Genomic DNA, 20,291 nt, shown 5'->3' on the forward strand with positions numbered 1-20,291 from the left:
GGATCTAATGATAGTTTCCCTGCCTTCAATAACAGCACTAGCTTGGCTACTTTCCACTCATCGGGGAATTCATGCTTTTTTAATAAATCATTGAAGACTGATAAGATCCAACCAGGTGCCACCTCAACTGCATACTTGATGGCTTCTGGTGGGATTCCATCTACACCTGGTGCCTTACCAGTCTTCATATTGCGTGCTACCTCTTGTAACTCAACCACAGTGAACGGTTCTGCAACACAAAAATCTGATTCCGTTTCAAGTCTGTCATTAGTACAAGGGAACAACTCCATTGCTATGGCTTTCCTTCTATCAGCTGGGAGCTGAACTGGTACCCTGTTGATTATTCGACCGGTCACTATCTTATATCCCGCTCCCCAGATATCACTGTCTAGATCTTCGCATAGCTTTTGCCAGAGATTTCTCTTAGAATACTTTATTAGTTTCATTAGTTGCCTCTTTGATGCCTTATATTCAGCTTCTAATTGTATTAAGTTGACCTGGCTGAATTTTTTCCTAGATCTTGTAAGAATTCGTCTCTTGCGATTGCAGCCTTTCCTTTGCATGTCTATTTCATTGTTCCACCAGTAAGGGACTCGTGTTTTGTATTTTGTTGATCCCCTCAATCGGCTGGTCCTACAAGCATCTTTAAGAACAGCAGTTACATCTTTTAGAGTATGTTGCACTGTGTCTACAGTTTGTGACATCCACTCGATGCAATTTTAAAAGTTTCCCAATTATAGTTCCACACCGTTTTTGTGATATCATTAAGCTTCTTCGATCCCTTAACTTGAAAGTAAATAAAACGATGGTCGCTGAGAGATTCATCTTCCATAACTTCCCAGTCAACAATGAATGATGCTATACCCTGCGTTGAGCAGGTGACGTCTATGAAAGACTCTGAGTTCCCTCTGGAAAAAGTTGGTAAGATTCCAGTGTTATGAACCACCAAGTCTAGGGTCGCTATCCATTCTGCCTAATATTCTCCCCTACGATCTGCAGTTGGTGCCCCCCACAGGGGCGACTTGACATTTAGGTCTCCGAGAATGATAGATTCAATACCTGACGCCATGCAGTCCTGAGCTATTGCATCTACTTCAGCTTTGAAAATATCACAAGGGATGTTAGGAGAGATATAACAACAATAAATCTGATATTGCTGAAGTTGAATACACAAATATCCTTCTTCTGCCCTTATGCTTAGCACCTCCAACTTATCATTTAAAAAATATGCAACTACATCACATCTTTTGTCCGTGAACCAACCACCTTCGGGTACTCTCCTTCTGTTTGGCTCGCTAACAAGCACTAAGTCTACTTTCTTTTCCAAGGCTGTCGCATACATGATGTCATGACTGTCGGATTTCCTCATGAGATTCGCCTGCAGTAGTAGTAGTAGTAGTAGTAGTAGTAGTAGTAGTAGTAGTAGGAGTAGTAGTAGTAGTAGTAGTAGTAGGACCTGGTCTAGGTTTACAATTTAGGCCTATTCCAAATTATAGCACCACAGTTTACTAAATAACTCAAAATTCGACCCTGAAAAGAGCTCTTTCTTAAGAAAAGTTTCTTCCTCTTCACTTTTATTAAATTCTACATTCATTTTATTCCAAATTAGCAGTGAAGAGGCCCCCCCCCCCCGGCTTTCTCCTCTGGCTTGGAGGAAAAATTTGCCTCCAGATCAGATAGATTTTTCCACTGCCAGCGTAGTGAATTGAGATTTTCCGACTCATCGGGTACTCCTAGGAAACATTAGTAAATGAGCATAGTTTTTGCCCTGGGACTCTCAACTATTCTACACACATACACACCCCGCCACTGAAAAAAGACAAAGAGTGTTCACGGATCACTGCTGTCTGCGGCTTGGTCATTCCTGCTCTGGAACTTTGGACTGTTGGATCGGCAGCGTAGTACTCTTCGTTAGAAGTGAGAAAATGTGTGGTTTTTCATTTGATCGAGTATTTCATATGAAAACATTGCTTTTAATTGTGTTGTTCCTACTGGTGTCATTGTAATGACCAATGTTCATTTCAGTTGGGAAAACCACTAAGGAAGTGCTTCTTCGGATGGAAAAAGGCAGGTGGAGAATGAATGTCTGCCATTATAATGAAAACTTCCTAACTTGATTGTGGCTGATGGTAGGCAAGTAGGCCTGCCATTACAATGAAAATTCCCTAACCCAGTCTTCATATGAGAAAAGACGTTTGGTGACATCCCCATCGCGTTTCTAGGGTAACGTTAAGAGCTATGCAATTTGATACAATCTTCCCCACAACGTGTACACTACCTAACCTAGAATTATATATGCAATGCAGAATTCCGTAGCAAAGCATGGGTACATCAGCTAGTAGGTAATAAATTTCCCATCAACATCATACAGTTCACACTTATTTCAGCTGAACTGAATTGTAGAAGATTCTGCAAATGCTAGTATTTTAAGTGTTTCACCTAGTCTTCTGTGAAGTGCATTCTTCAAATTGGAAGAAAACTGAGAACTTACACAAGATATGTGATCGTAATCACTGATGAGTGTTTAACATCCAAATCTTTACTTGTCTTGCACTGAATATCAACAACACATGCTTGCTTCATAAATTGTAATCTATAATTCGTGTTTTGCCTGAACTTTTATTGATTTTGACTGATGATGGTCTCTAGCAAGACCGAAACTAGTTTCATCAAATTGTATGTAACCTTTTTAAGGTTACAGGAAATTGTAATATACCGGGCGAGTTGGCCGTGCGCATAGAGGCGCGCGGCTGTGAGCTTGCATCCGGGAGATAGTGGGTTCGAATCCCACTATCGACAGCCCTGAAGATGGTTTTTCGTGGTTTTCCGTGGTTTCCCGTTTTCACACCAGGCAAATGCTGGGGCTGTACCTTAATTAAGGCCATGGCCGCTTCCTTCCAACTCCTAGGCCTTTCCAATCCCATCGTCGCCATAAGACCTATCTGTGTCGGTGCGACGTAAAGCCCATAGCAAAAAAAAAGAAATTGTAATGAATGACTGGAAACCTTTAGCTTTTGTTTTACGTTATAATGCTATTGTGTGTTAGTTACTTATTTTTCAGTACTAATAAGAGATTAATTGGAAGAAAAGAGTGGGGTAAAGTGAGATGGATTGGAGAACTACATTAGACCAGTCCAAGGATTAATGACACTAATTGCAATTGCGGTGTGTTTTTTAATAATAAAGAAATAATGTACTGTCCATGCATGTTTCCTTGAGCACTTGGCTAGTGTGTTGTTATATGATGCTGAGCACTTGTTTTCTGTAGTTTATTTCAAGTGATTAAGTGGTTTGTGTAATAATAATAACTGAAACAACACCAACCACGTCACATGTACCTCTTGATCTCTTAACTCCTTGAAAATGTTTCCGTACACAATAGTTAGGGGCCGTATTTTTTGGTAATAACGATATGCACAATTTTTTTTATATCTTCTTTCTTGTCTATATATGACTTCCCAGGTACTAAAAATACCATATTTTAGCAAAATGAACTCGCGAAATATCACAAAATTTGATTTATTGCGCAAATTGCTGAAATAATCACGAAATATACACCACTTGGTGTGAAAAATGCGAAATGGCACCGGAAGAGCTCTCCAATAAACGTTTAAATGCTTCTGAGAACTTGACTATCGTAGTTTCCTATAAATGCACACAAAGCGGTACACACTGTGTATCGAAAGTATGTGTATTCAGTTCCGCGAACTCTAAGGCAGTCGATAAAAATCAATATCTGTTATCGATTACAGCAAATAGCGTTGTGGTCGTAACAAGATACAAGACCAGTCGTAGATACAGCAGTGCGCAATGAGAGTTCATTACTTACGAACATTTATCGGCAAATGTCCAACATTTAAGTATAAAAATTCCGAAAACTGAAGTCACAACAGGTTTTTCGAGGGCCGAAGAATACAACAGTGTGGGGTTCTATGTATTTGATGCTGCAAGAAAGATTCTAATATATCACTAGTGTACTGGTAATATTCGTAAAGTTGAAACGTGCGATATACACTGCAGAGTATCAGAATGAAGCAAATGAATACAATTCTAATCGGCAAATAACAATTGGCGATACTTTACAGATCGTTAAGGTGTTGGAAAAATTATAGAGAGCAATTTGTAATAGACACAGAAAAAGCATTCATTCAAGCCAAAATTCCTCTAGAAAAATAGGATAATCCTGGCATGAGGAAGAGAATGAATATAAAAGGAAAAATAAATAATACGTTCTTTACTGTAAAATATGACGGTATTGGTAGGCCTATTGTAAATAAATCGCCTATTTGAGTAGTAATAATGTTATTGTTTTTATGTCCCACTAACCACTTTTACGTTTTCTGGAGACGCCGATATACCGGAATGTTGTCCCGCAGGAGTTTTTTAATGTGCCAGTAAACTAGTGACACGAGGCTGACGTACTTGAACTCCTTCAAATACCACCGGACTGAGCCAGGATAGAACCTACCAAACTGGGATCAGAAAGCCAGCGCTTTAACCATCTGAGCTACTCATCCCCGATCGGGGGAAAAGAGCATATCCATGAACGTCTTCCAGGGCTATATGACTTTGCAAAATGCAATGAAAGCACATCTGGTTGAGGAAGTGAAAGAAGACAGTGTTAGCAAAGTTTTAGGAGGTTTTATAAAAGACCACAGTGAATTTGCATCCAAGTGTTCGCAAGCATTATGGTTTCCGACGTCTAATGTGGTCAGCGAGAGGAGCTTCTCTACTTACACAAAGACCTTTCTGACTGTCGCACAACTCTGCATCCTGATAATGTTGAAACCATGCTTAGTTTGTACTTTCGAGACAAGTAATTCAACGTCTAAAAATGTAGGCTATGTATAAATATATATCACAGGGCAGATCACCTAAGTTCATTTCAAGGTATCAGTGATTTATATATTTATTTCTATAACAGTTTGCATATTTGGTTTTTCTATGATTTAATAACAATGATACATTACAAGAGTTTACTTTAAAACCCCTTATCACAAAGTTAGTTACATTTACCCCTTTCGCTACTACAAGGAAGATTTCACAGGAAACATCGATCAGTATAACAATTTATTTCACGAAATACCTACCGAAATAGTGTCAGTTTTAGCACCGAAATCAACAGTTTTATTTCACCATAAAATAAGGCCCCTAACAATAGTGCACAGTGAAGGCAGAAAAATAATAACCAATCCTGGCACTAACAAAGGAAGTAACAGATAAGACAGGTCGAAACCTATCCTGATTTTTTTTTTTTTAATTTTTTTTTTTTTACACAATCGTTGTACTACAAGAGGACATTGTGCGAAAAATCAGCCTCCACATGTAACAAGTAGATCAATGGGAAGTAGCACGAGTATTGTATAAGTACATTTTGGTTGGAGTAGGCATCCCCTATAACAGTTTTGATGGTTGTTTTAAAGAAAGCAGGACAGTGAAAATTAGTTTCTCGGAGGATGATGTTTTAAATCCTATGAACGTAGGGGAGTTTGTAATGAGTTATTTCCGTGAAAAGGGTTTTTGTTTTCTGGAGATATTAGCTCAAAAGGATAGAAAATGGGACAATATCTGATTAACTTCATAGAAAATAATCGTAGAGGAGTGCAACATATTGAGGAGGATTCTGTTCATATACACAGTGGAGACAGTGAAAGCGACTCAAGCGATTCTGTTTGTAAAAAATTTCTGCTGATCGCGAGTGAAGTTTCGGGTCTGAGTTCAAAACTAGAATATGTCTCGCCGGAATCCAGTGATGCTATGAGTCCATCACCATCCGAATCATCCAGTTCTATTTATGTTCTTAGTCTCATAAAATGTGTGCAAGGAAACATGAGTATGGAGTACAAGAGGAAGACTGTCAATGTCTGGCTAAGGGGAGTCATATACTAGTCATGCCATGTTTAGTTACCACTTGACAAAAATATGACTATATCCTACATTATTTCAAGTAGGGCATTGAAAGTTAATATGGTGATACAGAACATCATTACATATTGTTCGATATTGTACAAATGAAAATTTAATTTAAAGTAGATGCACTATTAATTAATTAATGTTGATGAAATTATTAACCACATGTTATAACAAAAAACCTGATAAGTCTCTAAATATGAGTGTAATTGTTGTTTCCTTTCTTTTGATCTGAAGCTCATAGAATATTGTAGAGGTTGAACTAAGATGAAATCTCTTAGTGCTTTCAGATTAATTTGGCAGATTTTAAAATTATATGTACATATTTTTTACATTTTTTGACCAATTTATATCATTATATTATGCCTAAATTTTGTCTCAGTTCCATTATTTTAGTTCATCCTCTATAGAATTCATATCTGAACAACATTGCCATGTTTCATTTAGATCAACCAAATGGTTCTCGTGATATTATGCTTCTTGTTTAAAAAAAAATGTTTTCCAGAAAATGCATGTAAAGTTGTAACACACTGTACACCATAGAAAGCTCCACTAGCATATGTTATACCCTCTGTCTGGATGTTCTTGGAATTTTCTTCCAGTCTCAGTCTTTGTTTACAGCTTCCAGCCTCTAAAGTTGAATTTCTTGCTCTTTTTTCATCTGAATCTCCCCTTTCCTGGTCAAACTTGCACAAAGCTTCTGCGGTATTCTTCCAACTTTGATTCCTTATGCCGTCAGTACTTATAGGCTACTGCTAGGTCCATCATTAAAACTGGCCACTGCACTGTAGGTTGCTATTTGAAAAATTTTATTACCATTGCATGATATTTTTGGACACATGGACCCAACTTTACAGTTAAATGACTCATTTACCTTTTGATTTCTCCATTTTAGACATCTTCGCAGTAACACTCTTTTGCTAAAATCTTAAAAAACAGGATTTATGTGTCCATTATAGGTTTGGGAATGGAATGTGGGTTCCTGTAAGTACAAACTGTCCCCTCTGATTTAGCTTGTTGATAGCCACACCAAGAGTCTGAGCCCTTGGGACAAAGGAGAGCAAACTTCTGGCCCAAGGTTCCTCGCTGATGCACTAGGCGTAACGTTACCATCGCCATTATCACCACTCTCTTGATTGGAAAATTGATTTCCAGAAAATCTCCTCTTTTTCCGTCTTGCTTCATTCCATTTCTTGGGCATTATGATCACAATTCTCAACAACGAAATGTAATAGAAACACTTGGAAAGTTTCAAAACACACTGCTACTACCACCACGAAGTACACAACAGAAAGCTTGGAAAGAGAGCTCAATGCTGTCCACCCTCAAATACAACCCACTAAACTACGGATACAGGCATGGCATACATGTATACAATCCGCACAGCCGTTGTTATAAGAATTGATGAAAAAGGGAAACCACACAAAAGTTTGCTGCTGAACATTTTCATCCATTGCCATGCAGCCACACACATCACAATGTGCAGGCTGCCACTAAAATGTAAATATGTCTAAAACCATGAGGAATTTTTACATAAAACTGTGTGTCTGTGTTTAGAATGCCACAACATTTCCTATTTATTTTTTTAAATGACATATTTAGCATGGTCTAATGTATGACCCCTCTTAACTAAGTTGGTAAAAAAAGCAATACTTTACTTTAGTGAAGCTGTAGCAATATCTTTACTTGTGGAAGAAGCCATTGGAAAATATGGGTGCGACAAGTCCCAGTGAACATGAAAACATTATGTATGAAAAACTCTGTTCCCGTTTCCAAAAGGCAAGAAGGGGAAGGTGAAATGTAAGTGATGAAGATTTATGCCTGTGAGCTTTGGAAATTGCACATGAACTATATATCGAAAAAAGTAATTTCTTCACCTCTTATGCCTGGATCAGCCATTTCATGAAACAACGCAGAATTGGGAGTAGGAAAATTACTAAATTTGTATCCCGTTCGCATATTCAGAACAAGAAACAAAAGAATAAGGCTGCGGAAGATTTTCTGGAGTGGGCTCAAGAGTGATTTCTCCATACACCCTGTCCTCTTTTTACAAGACGATCAAAGCAGGTTTGAGCACGAAATGCTGTTGAAAAGGACTCTATCTTTTGTAGGTGAGAAACACACACATACACTAAAGCCCAATCGGTTAGTTCAGTCACACATTCATACACCATAAAGCCAACACTATCATTGTGGACAGTTCTTTTTTCCCTAAATTATTTATTTTACTGCAGGAGCCGATCGGAACCTTCGGTCCTCTGGTTTCAGGAAAAAAATATATATTTAGAGCAGATAACGTCGTTGTAACTGTCACAAAATAAGGAAAAATAGGGAAAACAGACCTGAAAATATGGTTTAGAGAAGCCTTTTTCCCATTCTCTGAAGATATCTGTGCCCAGCTTTTTGATTAGTGGACCACATACAGTGATACAATTTGTCTTGAAGACATCCCTCAATGCAAAGGAGTAGAACTGTTTCAAATTCTTCCAGGTATCAGGGGCATAATTCAACCGTTAGACAAATTCTTCTTCTGGCAGTGGAAAGCATTTTCCCACAGTTTAACATGAATTCTGACTTCTCATATTGATGTGAAAGTTGAAGCTCACCACAGAGGCACAATCCTTAAACTGCAGTCTTTCATACACTTTCAGTTCTCATCTCCACTATTGTGGGATATGATAAAATATTCATGATTTGCAGTGAATTACACAAGAGAGTGACCTCTGGATTTTGTAGTACCCACTAAAAATTGTTTGGAGAGGAAGAATGAAACCTGTGAAGAACAGTGCTACAATGAAGTTCTAATTTGTTGTGCTTGGTGTGCAAGAAACTTGTGTTTACATCATGCAATTTATACCAGTCATTCTGCTATACTTTACTGACTGACTGACAAGTGAGTAAAACAAGACAGTTTCAGAGCGGGTCGAGATACCGTATGCATATACGCCCCGCAACACCACAACTCCAAGCTAGCTCAGATGTCCAGCAGGAGCCACCCGTCATGCTTGCATACCAGCATTCCAGGTACAATTTTGGAGCCTTGCAGTTAAATCTGGAGGCCGATTCTCTGCACGCTATCCTCTTGCAGTACAGCGATTGTGTAAAAATGAAATTCAGGATAGGTTTCGAAAAGTCTTACCTGTTACTTCTCTTGTAAGTGTGATAGTCTGGTTAGCACTATGCCTCGTCTTTGTCACCAGCCATTAACCTGGTACCAATTTTTGTTGTAGTCTGAGTGAACCACAGAACCATATACTTCTCCAGAAGTTGAAATCTTGTTTCTAAATTCCTTGACTCCTTGACGGGGGACAGAACTCATAGCCTTCTCAGGGTGATCTAATGACACCTGTACTGTCTTGGCTAGGCAGTCCTTCCCCAGAAGATATATTATTGTTGAGCATTGATATTCTGAGTTAATTATGTATTTTCCAGTACTGACTAGAGTCTCTTCAACATCGTAGATTCCCAAGAAGACGTACACGCAGCATGCTTGCTATATTCGGAAAGGTATATAGCAGAATGAATTGTAAGATTGTCATGCTATAAGATTTCCTTCTTGTTGTTGTTGTTGTTGTTGTTGTTGTTGTTGTTGTTGAAGCCATTTCTTTTCATTTTGACTCGGCTAATTTATTACTGTTAGGTTCTTCAGTCTGTTGAAACTAATTTATTAATAAATAAAGTTTAGTAAGTACCTGAAATAGAAACCATATAATAACAGATTATCCCTTAAAAAGAAACAATTTAAATTATAATAGAATGACATGTTTCGTTCTTGAAAGAACACCAGATTCTATCAAATTAAATGCTTTGTTTTTCATTTTATACATACATACATACATACATACATACATACATACATACATACATACATACATACATATATAACTTATGAATTGATTAATATTATTAAGAAGTACAGTACTGCTTCCTCAGACTACAGGGGTAACACAAAACAAGGCACAAACAGAGTTAAAAGGGGGAGTTAAGAGCAAACTACACAATATAAAAGGTCACTACACACTCGGAACAAGACAGTAGCTACATTACGCTGATCTCCAACAAAACATGTACGTAAATATCAGTAGGGCCAACTAGTGAACAACAAACCGGGAAGATGAAAAGGGCTGGGAACCTACCAAAGGCATGGACATGGCTTAGATAGCGGATTCCGAAATAAATGGCTGTGATCCTTAGATTTGAAGAATATTACTTACCAAATAATTTTACAAATACATTCCAAGTTATGAGCTATAAGTTCAGTGATATCCATAGCTTATTTCGTAGCAGTGTAAATTCAAATTTCAAATCAACTATACATCTAGTTACCAATGCAGTAGTACAATGCAATTTACAGGTTATTCAAAATCTAGCGTACCTCAAGTGATACAGAACTACCAGAGGCAATCCCCCAAGGGAAATAATGTTAAACTACAATATACATATTTTAGTGAAACAAGAAATGGGAATGCCTCGGAAACGAACAGGTAAGTCCAGCTGAAAAACTAAGGCGTCATATGTAACTAATTTGGTGAATCTGGGCGAGGTTAGGGCAGACTCCTGTATGAAAAGCAAATCGGAACATTACGGAAATTTTAGCAGGAACGGAATTCAAGAGTGCTTACCCGAGGAGTGTGCCATCCCGGAAACCGGGGGATGTCACCCAGATAGGCTGCTCGCAGACAGATAGACCAAGACCGACAGAATTCAGGATACAGAATTTTTTCGAACACTGCCTCGCTCACTATATATAGGAATTACTGGCCTTGGAGGCAGCCAATCAGCGTGCACGTATTCCCTATCGCCACCTAGACTCACCAATCATAACTTTACTTTCGATCACGAACTTTGACTGACATTCTAGAATACGCATGATCGCGAAAGTCGTATTTTTTCAGAATAGAGAGAACACACTTTCTAGAACACATACCAACAAAGTAACACACCCTGTACAAAAGTTATGTAACTTTCTGGATCTTTCCAGGAACTATAGACAGAATTCTACTATTTACAAATGCCTATGTTACAACATTATACAGTACAGGTTAAGTCAATAAAAATTAAACATCATATGATATTTTACAAACAAAGTCTTAAAAAAAAATACATTCCACTCGCATTACATAGTTCACTTGTAACAGTACCATTTGTGTTAAAACCTGTGTTAACTCTTGTAATAATTGTTGAAATGTTGTAACTTATATTAATGAAGTGTCAGTACCCCTCAATTGGTCTCCTCAGGTGCACCTAGGAGTGTGATGTTGCGTAATATGCTGTCACTGGCGCTGTGCCAGCTGGCTTGTTTACCATAACTTTTTTGTCATGTTCCCGTGATGTCATGGGTCTTTCCTGAGTAGTAAATATACTCTGTTTTTTTTTTTTTTACACTTCTCAATAATATTAATCAGTTCATAAGTTATGTATATATATATATAAAATAATTTAAAAAGTGTATGATTTGATAGAATCTGATTTTCTTTCAAGAATGAAACATGCCATCCTATTTTAATTAAGTAGTTTCTATTTCAGGTAGAATTTATTATCGTATGATTTCTGTTTCAGGTATTTACTAAATTGTAATTCATAAATTAGTTCTGACAGACTGAAGAACCTAACAATTATAAAATTTTAAAACATGTTGGTAGAGAAATGCTGCTTCTTCATAAACACAGGATCCAATATGTTGTCATGAAGCAGAAGTTTCCCCTTAGTTAATTCGCCTTGTATATTTCTAATATCTTGATTTGTTATTATTTTTAGTGACTTTATATTTAACATACATACATACATACATACATACATACATACATACATTATCATTATAGACTGTTATGCCTTTCAGCGTTCAGTCTGCAAGCCTCTGCGAATTTACTAAACGTCATCACAATCCTCGAATGGCAACTAGTGTTGTGGCCTCATTTAGTTCTATACCTCTTATCTTAAAATCGTTAGAAACTGAGTCTAACCATCGTCGTCTTGGTCTCCCTCTACTTCTCTTACCCTCCATAGCAGAGTCCATTATTCTCCTAGGTAACCTATCCTCCTCCATTCACCTCACATGACCCCACCACCGAAGCCGGTTTATGCGTACAGCTTTATCCATCGAGTTCATCCCTAAATTAGGCTTTATCTCCTCATTCCAAGTATCATCCTGCCATTGTTCCCACCTGTTTGTACCAGCAATCATTCTTGCTACTTTCATGTCTGTTACTTCTAACTTATGAATAAGATATCCTGAGTCCACCCAGCTTTCACTCCCGTAAAGCAAAGTTGGTCTGCAAACAGACCGATGTAAAGATAGTTTTGTCTGGGAGCTGACTTCCTTCTTACAGAATACTATTAATCGTAACTGAGAGCTCACTACATTAGCTTTACAACACCTTGATTCAATCTCACTATATTACCATCCTGGGAGAACACACAACCTAAATACTTGAAATTATCAACCTGTTCTATCTTTGTATCACCAATCAGACATTCAATTCTGTTGAAATTCTTACCTACTGACATCACTTTAGTCTTCAAGAGGCTAATTTTCATACCATACTCATTGCACCTATTTTCAAGTTCCAAGATATTACACTGCAGGCTTTCGGCACAATCTGCCATTATGACCAAGTCATCAGCATAGGCCAGACTGCTTATTACATTTCCACCTAACTGAATCCCTCCCTGCCATTTTATACTTTTCAGCAGATGATCCATGTAAACTATGAACAGCAAAGGTGAAAGATTACAGCCTTGTTTAACCCCTGTAAGTACCCTGAACCAAGAACTCATTCTACCATCAATTCTCACTGAAGCCCAATTGTCAGCATAAATACCTTTGATTGATTTTAATAATCTACCTTTAATTCCATAGTCCCCCGGTATGGCGAACATCTTTTCCCTCGGTACCCTGTCATATGCTTTCTCTAGGTCTACGAAACATAAACACAACTGCCTATTCCTCTCGTAGCATTTCTCAATTACCTGGCGCATACTGAAAATCTGATCCTGACAGCCTCTCTGTGGTCTGAAACCACACTGGTTTTCATCCAACTTCCTCTCAACGACTGATTGCACCTTCCCTTCCAAGATGCCAGTGAATACCTTGCCTGGTATACTAATCAATGAGATACCTCGATAGTTGTTGCAATCCTTCCTGTTCCCTTGCTTATAGATAGGTGCAATTACTGCTTTTGTCCAATCTAAAGGTACCTTACCAACACTCCATGCTAATTTTACTACTCTATGAAGCCATTTCATCCCTGCCTTCCCACTACACTTCACCATACTTCTGTATAATCTATTCCTGCTGCTTTATGACAGTGGAGTTTATTTACCACCCTTTTCATTTCCTCAAGCATAATTTCACCAACATCATTTTCCTCCTCCCCATGAGCTTGGCTGTTCGCAACACCACCAGGATGATTTCCTTTTACATTGAGAAGATGTTCAAAATATTCCCTCCACCTCTCCGGTGATTCCCTGGGATCTATTATGAGTTCACCTGAATTACTCAAAACACTGTTCATTTCCTTTTTACCGGGCGAGTTGGCCGTACGTGTAGAGGCGCGCGGCTGTGAGCTTGCATCCGGGAGATAGTAGGTTCGAATCCCACTATCGGCAGCCCTGAAGATGGTTTTCCGTGGTTTCCCATTTTCACACCAGGCAAATGCTGGGGCTGTACCTTAATTAAGGCCACGGCCGCTTCCTTCCAACTCCTAGGCTTTTCCTATCCCATCGTCGCCATAAGACCTATCTGTGTCGGTGCGACGTAAAGCCCGTAGCATTTCCTTTTTCCCTCCCTTCCTAAGATTCTTTATTACTGTCCAGAAAGGTTTCCCTGCTCCTTGACCTAGCCTTTCCAGGTTGTTACCAAAATCTTCCCATGATTTCTTTTTGGATTCAACAACTATTTTTTTGGCTCTGTTTCTTTCATCTATGTACAAATCCCTGTCTGCCTCGGCCCTTGTTTGGAGCCATTTCTGATAAGCCTTCTTTTTTACGTTTACAAGCTGCTCTCATTTCATCATTCCACCAAGATGTTCGCCTTTTCCCATCTTTACACACAGTTGTTCCTAGGCATTCCCTTGCTGTTTCCACTACAGCATCCCTGTATGCCACCCATTCACTTTCTATATTCTGAACCTGCTTACTGTCTACTGTTTGAAACTTCTCACTAATCATATCCATGTACTTCTGTATAATTTCCTCGTCCTGGAGATTCTCTACCCTTATTCGTTTGCAGACAGATTTCACTTTCTCTACCCTAGGCCTAGAGATACTTAGTTCACTACAGATCAGATAGTGGTCTGTATCATCGAAAAATTCGCGGAAAACTCGTACATTCCTAACAGATTTCCTGAATTCAAAGTCTGTTAGGATATAGTCTATTATGGATCTGGTATCCCCAGCCTCCCATGTGTAGCGGTCAATAGCCTTATGCTTGAAGAATGCATTTGTAACAGCTAAACCCATACTAGCACAGAAGTCCAGCAAACGTTTCCCATTCCCATTAGCTTCCATATCTTCCCCACATTTACCAATCACCTTTTCGTATCCTTCAGTTCTATTCCCAACTCTCACATTGAAATCACCCATTAGCACTATTCTGTCCTTGCTGTTGACCCTGACAACGATGTCACTCAATGCTTCATAAAACTTGTCAACTTCATCCTCATCTGCACCCTCTCATGGTGAAATCACGGACACAATTCTAGTCCTAATTCCTCCAACTGACAAATCTACCCACATCATTTGCTCATTTACGTGCCTAACAGAAACTATGTTGCGTGCAATGGTATTTCTGATAAAGAGCCCTCCCCCAGACTCTGCCCTTCCCTTTCTAACACCCGTCAAGTACACTTTATAATCTCCTATCTCTTCCTCGTTATCTCCCCTTACCCGAATATCACTTACTCCTAGCACATCCTCTTTGCTGACTCAGCAAGTTCTACCTTCTTTCTTCCATAAGCCCCATTAATATTGATAGCTCCCCATCGAATTCCATTTCGTTCGCCAAGTTGTTTCCAAGGAGTCCCTCGCCTGTCAAATGGGAGTGGGACTCCATTACTCCCATAGGTCCGAGGCTTGCTTAAAGTGTTCTGAGCTCGGTAAATTCATGAAGCAGGATGCTACCCTACTTGCACATAGTCCAAGTGAGGATCTCTCCTCTAACGGGTTATGGACCAGCGGTGAATTGTATAGTCCTAGCCGCCTGAGCACAAGGAGGGCCACGACTCAGAATATGTCCGAGATGCCCACTCCCATTCCATAGCAACTGGTATCCCGACTCTCAGGACCACTTACTAGGCCACTCAGCCGTTGCCCATGGTTCACGAACTAGGACGTGACTACAGTAACCCACAAACATGAACCATTTTAACATGGGAAATAAAACATTATAGCACAGAATTATGTTTCCCTACATGCATTTTTATCACATTACTGTAATCATTTCTCAGGACCACAAAATGCATCCATGAGAGACATGAATAGCTACAGCACGTCACTTCTTTAAATTTACCTCTATTTCTTTTCATTTCTGTGTATAGAGTTAACATGCATATATGGAGTAAATAAGTTGTACAGACTGAGCTTTATTTATTACCTTTCCCCATTTGTTTCAGTCATTGGTTTGCAGTACTGGAGAAATGAACGCTGGTGTGGTATTCTTCCCCCTCTTCTATCCCCACTTCCCCACAAAGCTAGCACCCCATTTGGTGTTCCTTATCATCATCATCATCATCATCATCATCATCATCATCATCATCATCATCATCATCATCATCATCATCATCATCATCATATTCTTCTTCTTCTTCTTCTCCTCCTTTTTCTTCTTCTTCTTCTCCTTCTGTACATCTCTTCTCATTTTTTAATCTCTATGTATAATTCTTTTGTTCCAGATGCTTCATCTCCAATGGAGTACTCAAGGCTCACTTGGGAACTCATGAAGAAGTGAAAATATACAAATGCCCTTTGTGCAACAATATGTTCTCCACTAACGGCAGCCTTAAACGTCACATGAATACCCATAGTGACAGCAGACCATTCATGTGCCCTTACTGTCATAAGACTTTCAAGACATCTATGAATTGCCGGAAGCACATAAAAACACACAAACCAGAACTGGCCCTTCAGGTAATATTGTAATTTATTTTGTTCCTATTTTTGTTTCTTAAAATCTAACTCCTTGTTTGATCATATAATGTACTACAGTGGAACCTCATTAATACGTTTTTAAAGGGACTGAAGAATTTGGATATCAAAAGTGGGAAAATGTACTACCAAAAACAACTATACTGTATTTATACTGTGTAAAATATGAACACAGTGTAGACATGTACATTAAATTTCTGACCCTAATAATTCCTTATGTGCACTACTAGTGTCACAACATAAACATATATTATCAATAACTTAAACGGGGAATAAATAACAATGCAAAAATTAAAATGAATTGCCTGTACACAGTAACATATTCCAACTATCATACATTACACAGCACACAATAATGTATTGCAACTACTGCATATTACACAGATTTGAAAAGCATATTCAGAGTGGATTGTCTTTTCTTTTATCCAAGTTTACATAGAACTGAATCCATCTGCGGCATTAAAGCCATATCATCATCAACAACATATCTTGTAACATATTGTCACACTGTGTCCGTTGCTTCTAGCTCTTGAAAGTGTAGGCGCTAGTGTGGCGTACGGTTTGTTCCCTTCTTCACTTTATTCCTGACACTTATTTGCTGATTGAGAATTTTGTCAGTTATCACAGACTTACAGACCACAACACTGTCATCACAGTCTGTATAAGCATCAAAGCTTACATTGTCATCTTTGCCTGCTATTTGTCACCGTTCATCAGTCATCGCAAGATTTCAGTGTATAGGTGTGAAGTCATCTGCAACATAACTGAAACCAGACATGTTAAAACATTTTCTTGATGGATTTCAGTTCACACAGATTTTACAAACTGCATCGCTTCCATGAGGTTGTTTTCCTCATAGTGATTTGAAGAGAAACCAACCGCTTCCTATATTTTTGTTTCACTTTTTTTTAATACCATGATCAAGCGACTGCAGGTGACTAGTGCAGTTGGCCGGGGGGAAAAAATACAAGTTCACGTTCCGTAGATAGGCCGTGTCAATTGGATGTACTGCACATTCATCAATGAACATTAAGATTTTTCTCTTCTGAGCACCTCATTTTGCATCAACTTTCACCAAGCGAGTTGAGCGTGTCTTAGGGGCGCGCAGCTGTCGGCTTGCGTCCAGGAGATAGTGGGTTCGAGCCCCAATGCCAGCAGCTCTGAAGATGGTTTTCCATGGTTTCCCATTTTCACACCAGGCAAATGCTCAGGCTGTACCTTAATTAAGACCAAAACTGCTTCGTTCCCACTTCTAGCATTTTCTTATCTCATAGTAACTGTAAGACCTACCTGTGTTGGTGCAACATAAAACAAAACTGTAGAAAAGAAGTTACTTAACTTTCCTCCATGACATTTTTCTCCTTTAAATCCCAGGTTTTGTCGGGTAAGCCTGATTCGTCTGCATTGAAAATGCCACAAGGACTGTACTTATCAAGAAGCTGAGGAAGTGTCATACTTTTCCATGCTTCTACGGTGTCGATATACATGCTAGCAGCCTCTCCTTGCACAACTCTGTAAACTAGCGAGTGCCAATTCTTGAACCTCTCAATCTAACCATTCAAAGCTTTAAAGTCAATGATGCCGATCTGCGCTATTATATTACAGGCGTGTACCATCGATTGGTATGTTCAAAGCACGGGCTTGCTCAAACCACTTCTGTAACACACTTCCAGGTTCAGCAAATTGTCCCTCTTGCACACGTTTCATTTTGTTGTGCATCCTATTCAATGAAGAGGCAGGAAAGTTCCACGTTTGCTCTATGTCCACATGCTTCATATTAAGATTACAGTCAATATCTATGTGTCAATATGTATTTCAAATTGTCATCGTTATCTATTATACTTTCTTCTTATCATTATGATAAACACAGTAAAATTAGTTATAACAACCCAAAGAGTAAACATTTATCACACCACTGAAAAGCACAAGCATTCAGGTGAGCAAACTTGCATCATACCAGTATAGAAAGTCACCAAATCTACCGAATGAAATTCTATATTGTCAACACTGACAAGAACAGAGCAATCACTTTTTCACTTGCTTAGAAGACAATGCATTTCTTAAAACATTGAACTGAACAAAAAACTTCCATCTACTTTATGTAATGAATATTCAGAGAACAACTTAGTGACTGGATTAAGAGAACCTCTATAAGGAAAGTATACATAATCTGTATGTTCTATCATTGCCTATGTGATGGTTCTGCATACAGCACTGACCTAAGTTTTTAACTTAAAAAACAGGATCAGAAGTCAACTTCTGTCTACCAGTAATTCAACGAATCATGTGGTGACTGGACATAGCTCTGTGCAGAGTCCAATAAAACACAAACAAGATGAGAGAAACATACAAAGGGAGGGAGAGAGAGATCTCAGCTGTCACTTTCGTCCTGTGTCATAGCTCAAACCATTTCTACACCATCAAAAAACGCACCGAAATCATCTACACTGTCAAATTATCAGAGAATTGAAAGCAACATCTTGTGTTTTTCAGGTGTCGAATGTTGTATTTAGGTAATGAAATATGAAGAAAAACCAGTTCCCTAACAAATGATATAGATGTTAATTCCCATAGGGAACCTGAAATATTTGTCCCGAATGAGTGAATTTATAATACCAGTATAAATGGTCCTTTATTGGACGTTATAAATTTTCCAGCTAACTCATTCCTTGTTGCCAGCCTTTCGCCCCAGTGTGCTAAGTTGGAGTCATCAATTGGTAAATAGTACACCCACCAAGACGCATGGCTAGTGCATACCATGGAGGCCACTGCGTAGGTTACATAGAGCCACCGGCTGTACCAATGCACTATGAGAGACTTTGTCTCATTACAAAAAATTGATTTCTGCCTGGCCATCAGATGATATAGATGTTGATTTATATTGGTATCCCTAACAAATAGTACAACAAAAATGTTATTGTCATCAGCGGGAATAGATAAAGTGTTCATGGTGTGGTTTGTTGTAATAACATCCTAGTTCATGAACCATGGGCAATGGCTGAGTGACCTTGTAAGTGGTCCTGAGTGACTGGATACCAGATGATATAAATAGGAATGAACATCTCAGACATATCCTGAGTCATGGTCCTCCTTGTACAATCCACTGGTGGTCCCTAACGTATTACAGGAGAGATCCTCATTGGGACTATGTATAAGTAGTGTAGCATGTTGCTTCACAGAATTTACAAAGCTCAGAACATTTTAAGCAAGTTTCAGACCTATGGGAGTAACAGAGTCCCACTTCCATTTGACAGGCAAGGGACTTGGCAAACAAAATGGAATTAGGTGGGGAACTATCTATATTAATGGGGCTTTTCGAAGAAAAAAAGTAGAAGTGGCTGAGTCAACAAAGGGGATGCATCTGGATGTGTTAGGAGTCAGTGATATTCCAGTAAGGGGAGATAACGAGGAAGAGAGAGAAGATTATAAAATATTCTTAACAGGTGTTAAAACAGGCTGTGTGGCCCAAACGGTTGAGGCGCTGGCCTTCTGACCTCTACTTGGTAGGTCCACTCCTCGCTCAGTCCAGTGGTATTTGACGGTGGTCAAATAGTCAGCCTCGTGTCGGTAGATTTACTGGCACGTAAAAGAACTCCTGCGCGACAAAAATTCCGGCACCTCAGCGTCTCCAAAAACCGTAAAAGAGTAGTTGTTGTTGTTGTTGTTGTTATTATTATTATTATTATTATTATTATTATTATTATTATTATTATTATTATTATTATTATTATTATTATTATTATTAAAGCAGGAAGGGCAGAGTGTGGGTGTAGGACTGTTCGTCAGGAACACTATTGCATGAAACATAGTTTCATTTAGGCATGTAAATGAGTGGATGGTGAGGGTAGATTTAGCTGTTGGAAGAATTAGTGTATTCACCGTATGAGGGTGCAGATGAGGATGAAGTTGACAAGTTTCATGAAGCACTGAGTGACATCGTGTTCAGGGACAAGAGCAAGGATAGGGTAGAACTAATGGGTGCTTTAAATGCGAGAGTTGGAAATAGAGCTGAAGGATACGAAAAGGGAAGATTATGGAAGCTTATAGGAATGTGAAGCGTTTATTAGACTTCTGTGATAGTATGGGGTTAGCAGTTATGAATATGTTCTTCAAGCAGAAGGCTATTCCTCGCTAGACATGGGAGTGTGGGGTCACCAGATCCATAATAGACTATATCATAACTGACTTTGAATTCAGGAAATCTGTTCGGAATGTGGGGGTATTCAGGGGCCTTTTTA

General features: G+C 38.8%; 1 protein-coding gene across 1 annotated transcript in view; it reads left to right on the plus strand.

The window, feature by feature from the left end:
• LOC136863722 (zinc finger protein 236) overlaps positions 1 to 20,291 on the plus strand; it is a 795,935-nt gene that overhangs the window by 533,473 nt on the left and 242,171 nt on the right. The window contains exon 18 of the mRNA XM_068226059.1: positions 15,801 to 16,035. Within this exon, the coding sequence (XP_068082160.1) occupies positions 15,801 to 16,035 (235 nt within the window). The remainder of the gene's footprint in view (positions 1 to 15,800; positions 16,036 to 20,291) is intronic.

The sequence above is a fragment of the Anabrus simplex genome, chromosome 2 (genome assembly GCF_040414725.1).
Source record: "Anabrus simplex isolate iqAnaSimp1 chromosome 2, ASM4041472v1, whole genome shotgun sequence".
Taxonomy (NCBI): Eukaryota; Metazoa; Arthropoda; class Insecta; order Orthoptera; family Tettigoniidae; genus Anabrus; species Anabrus simplex.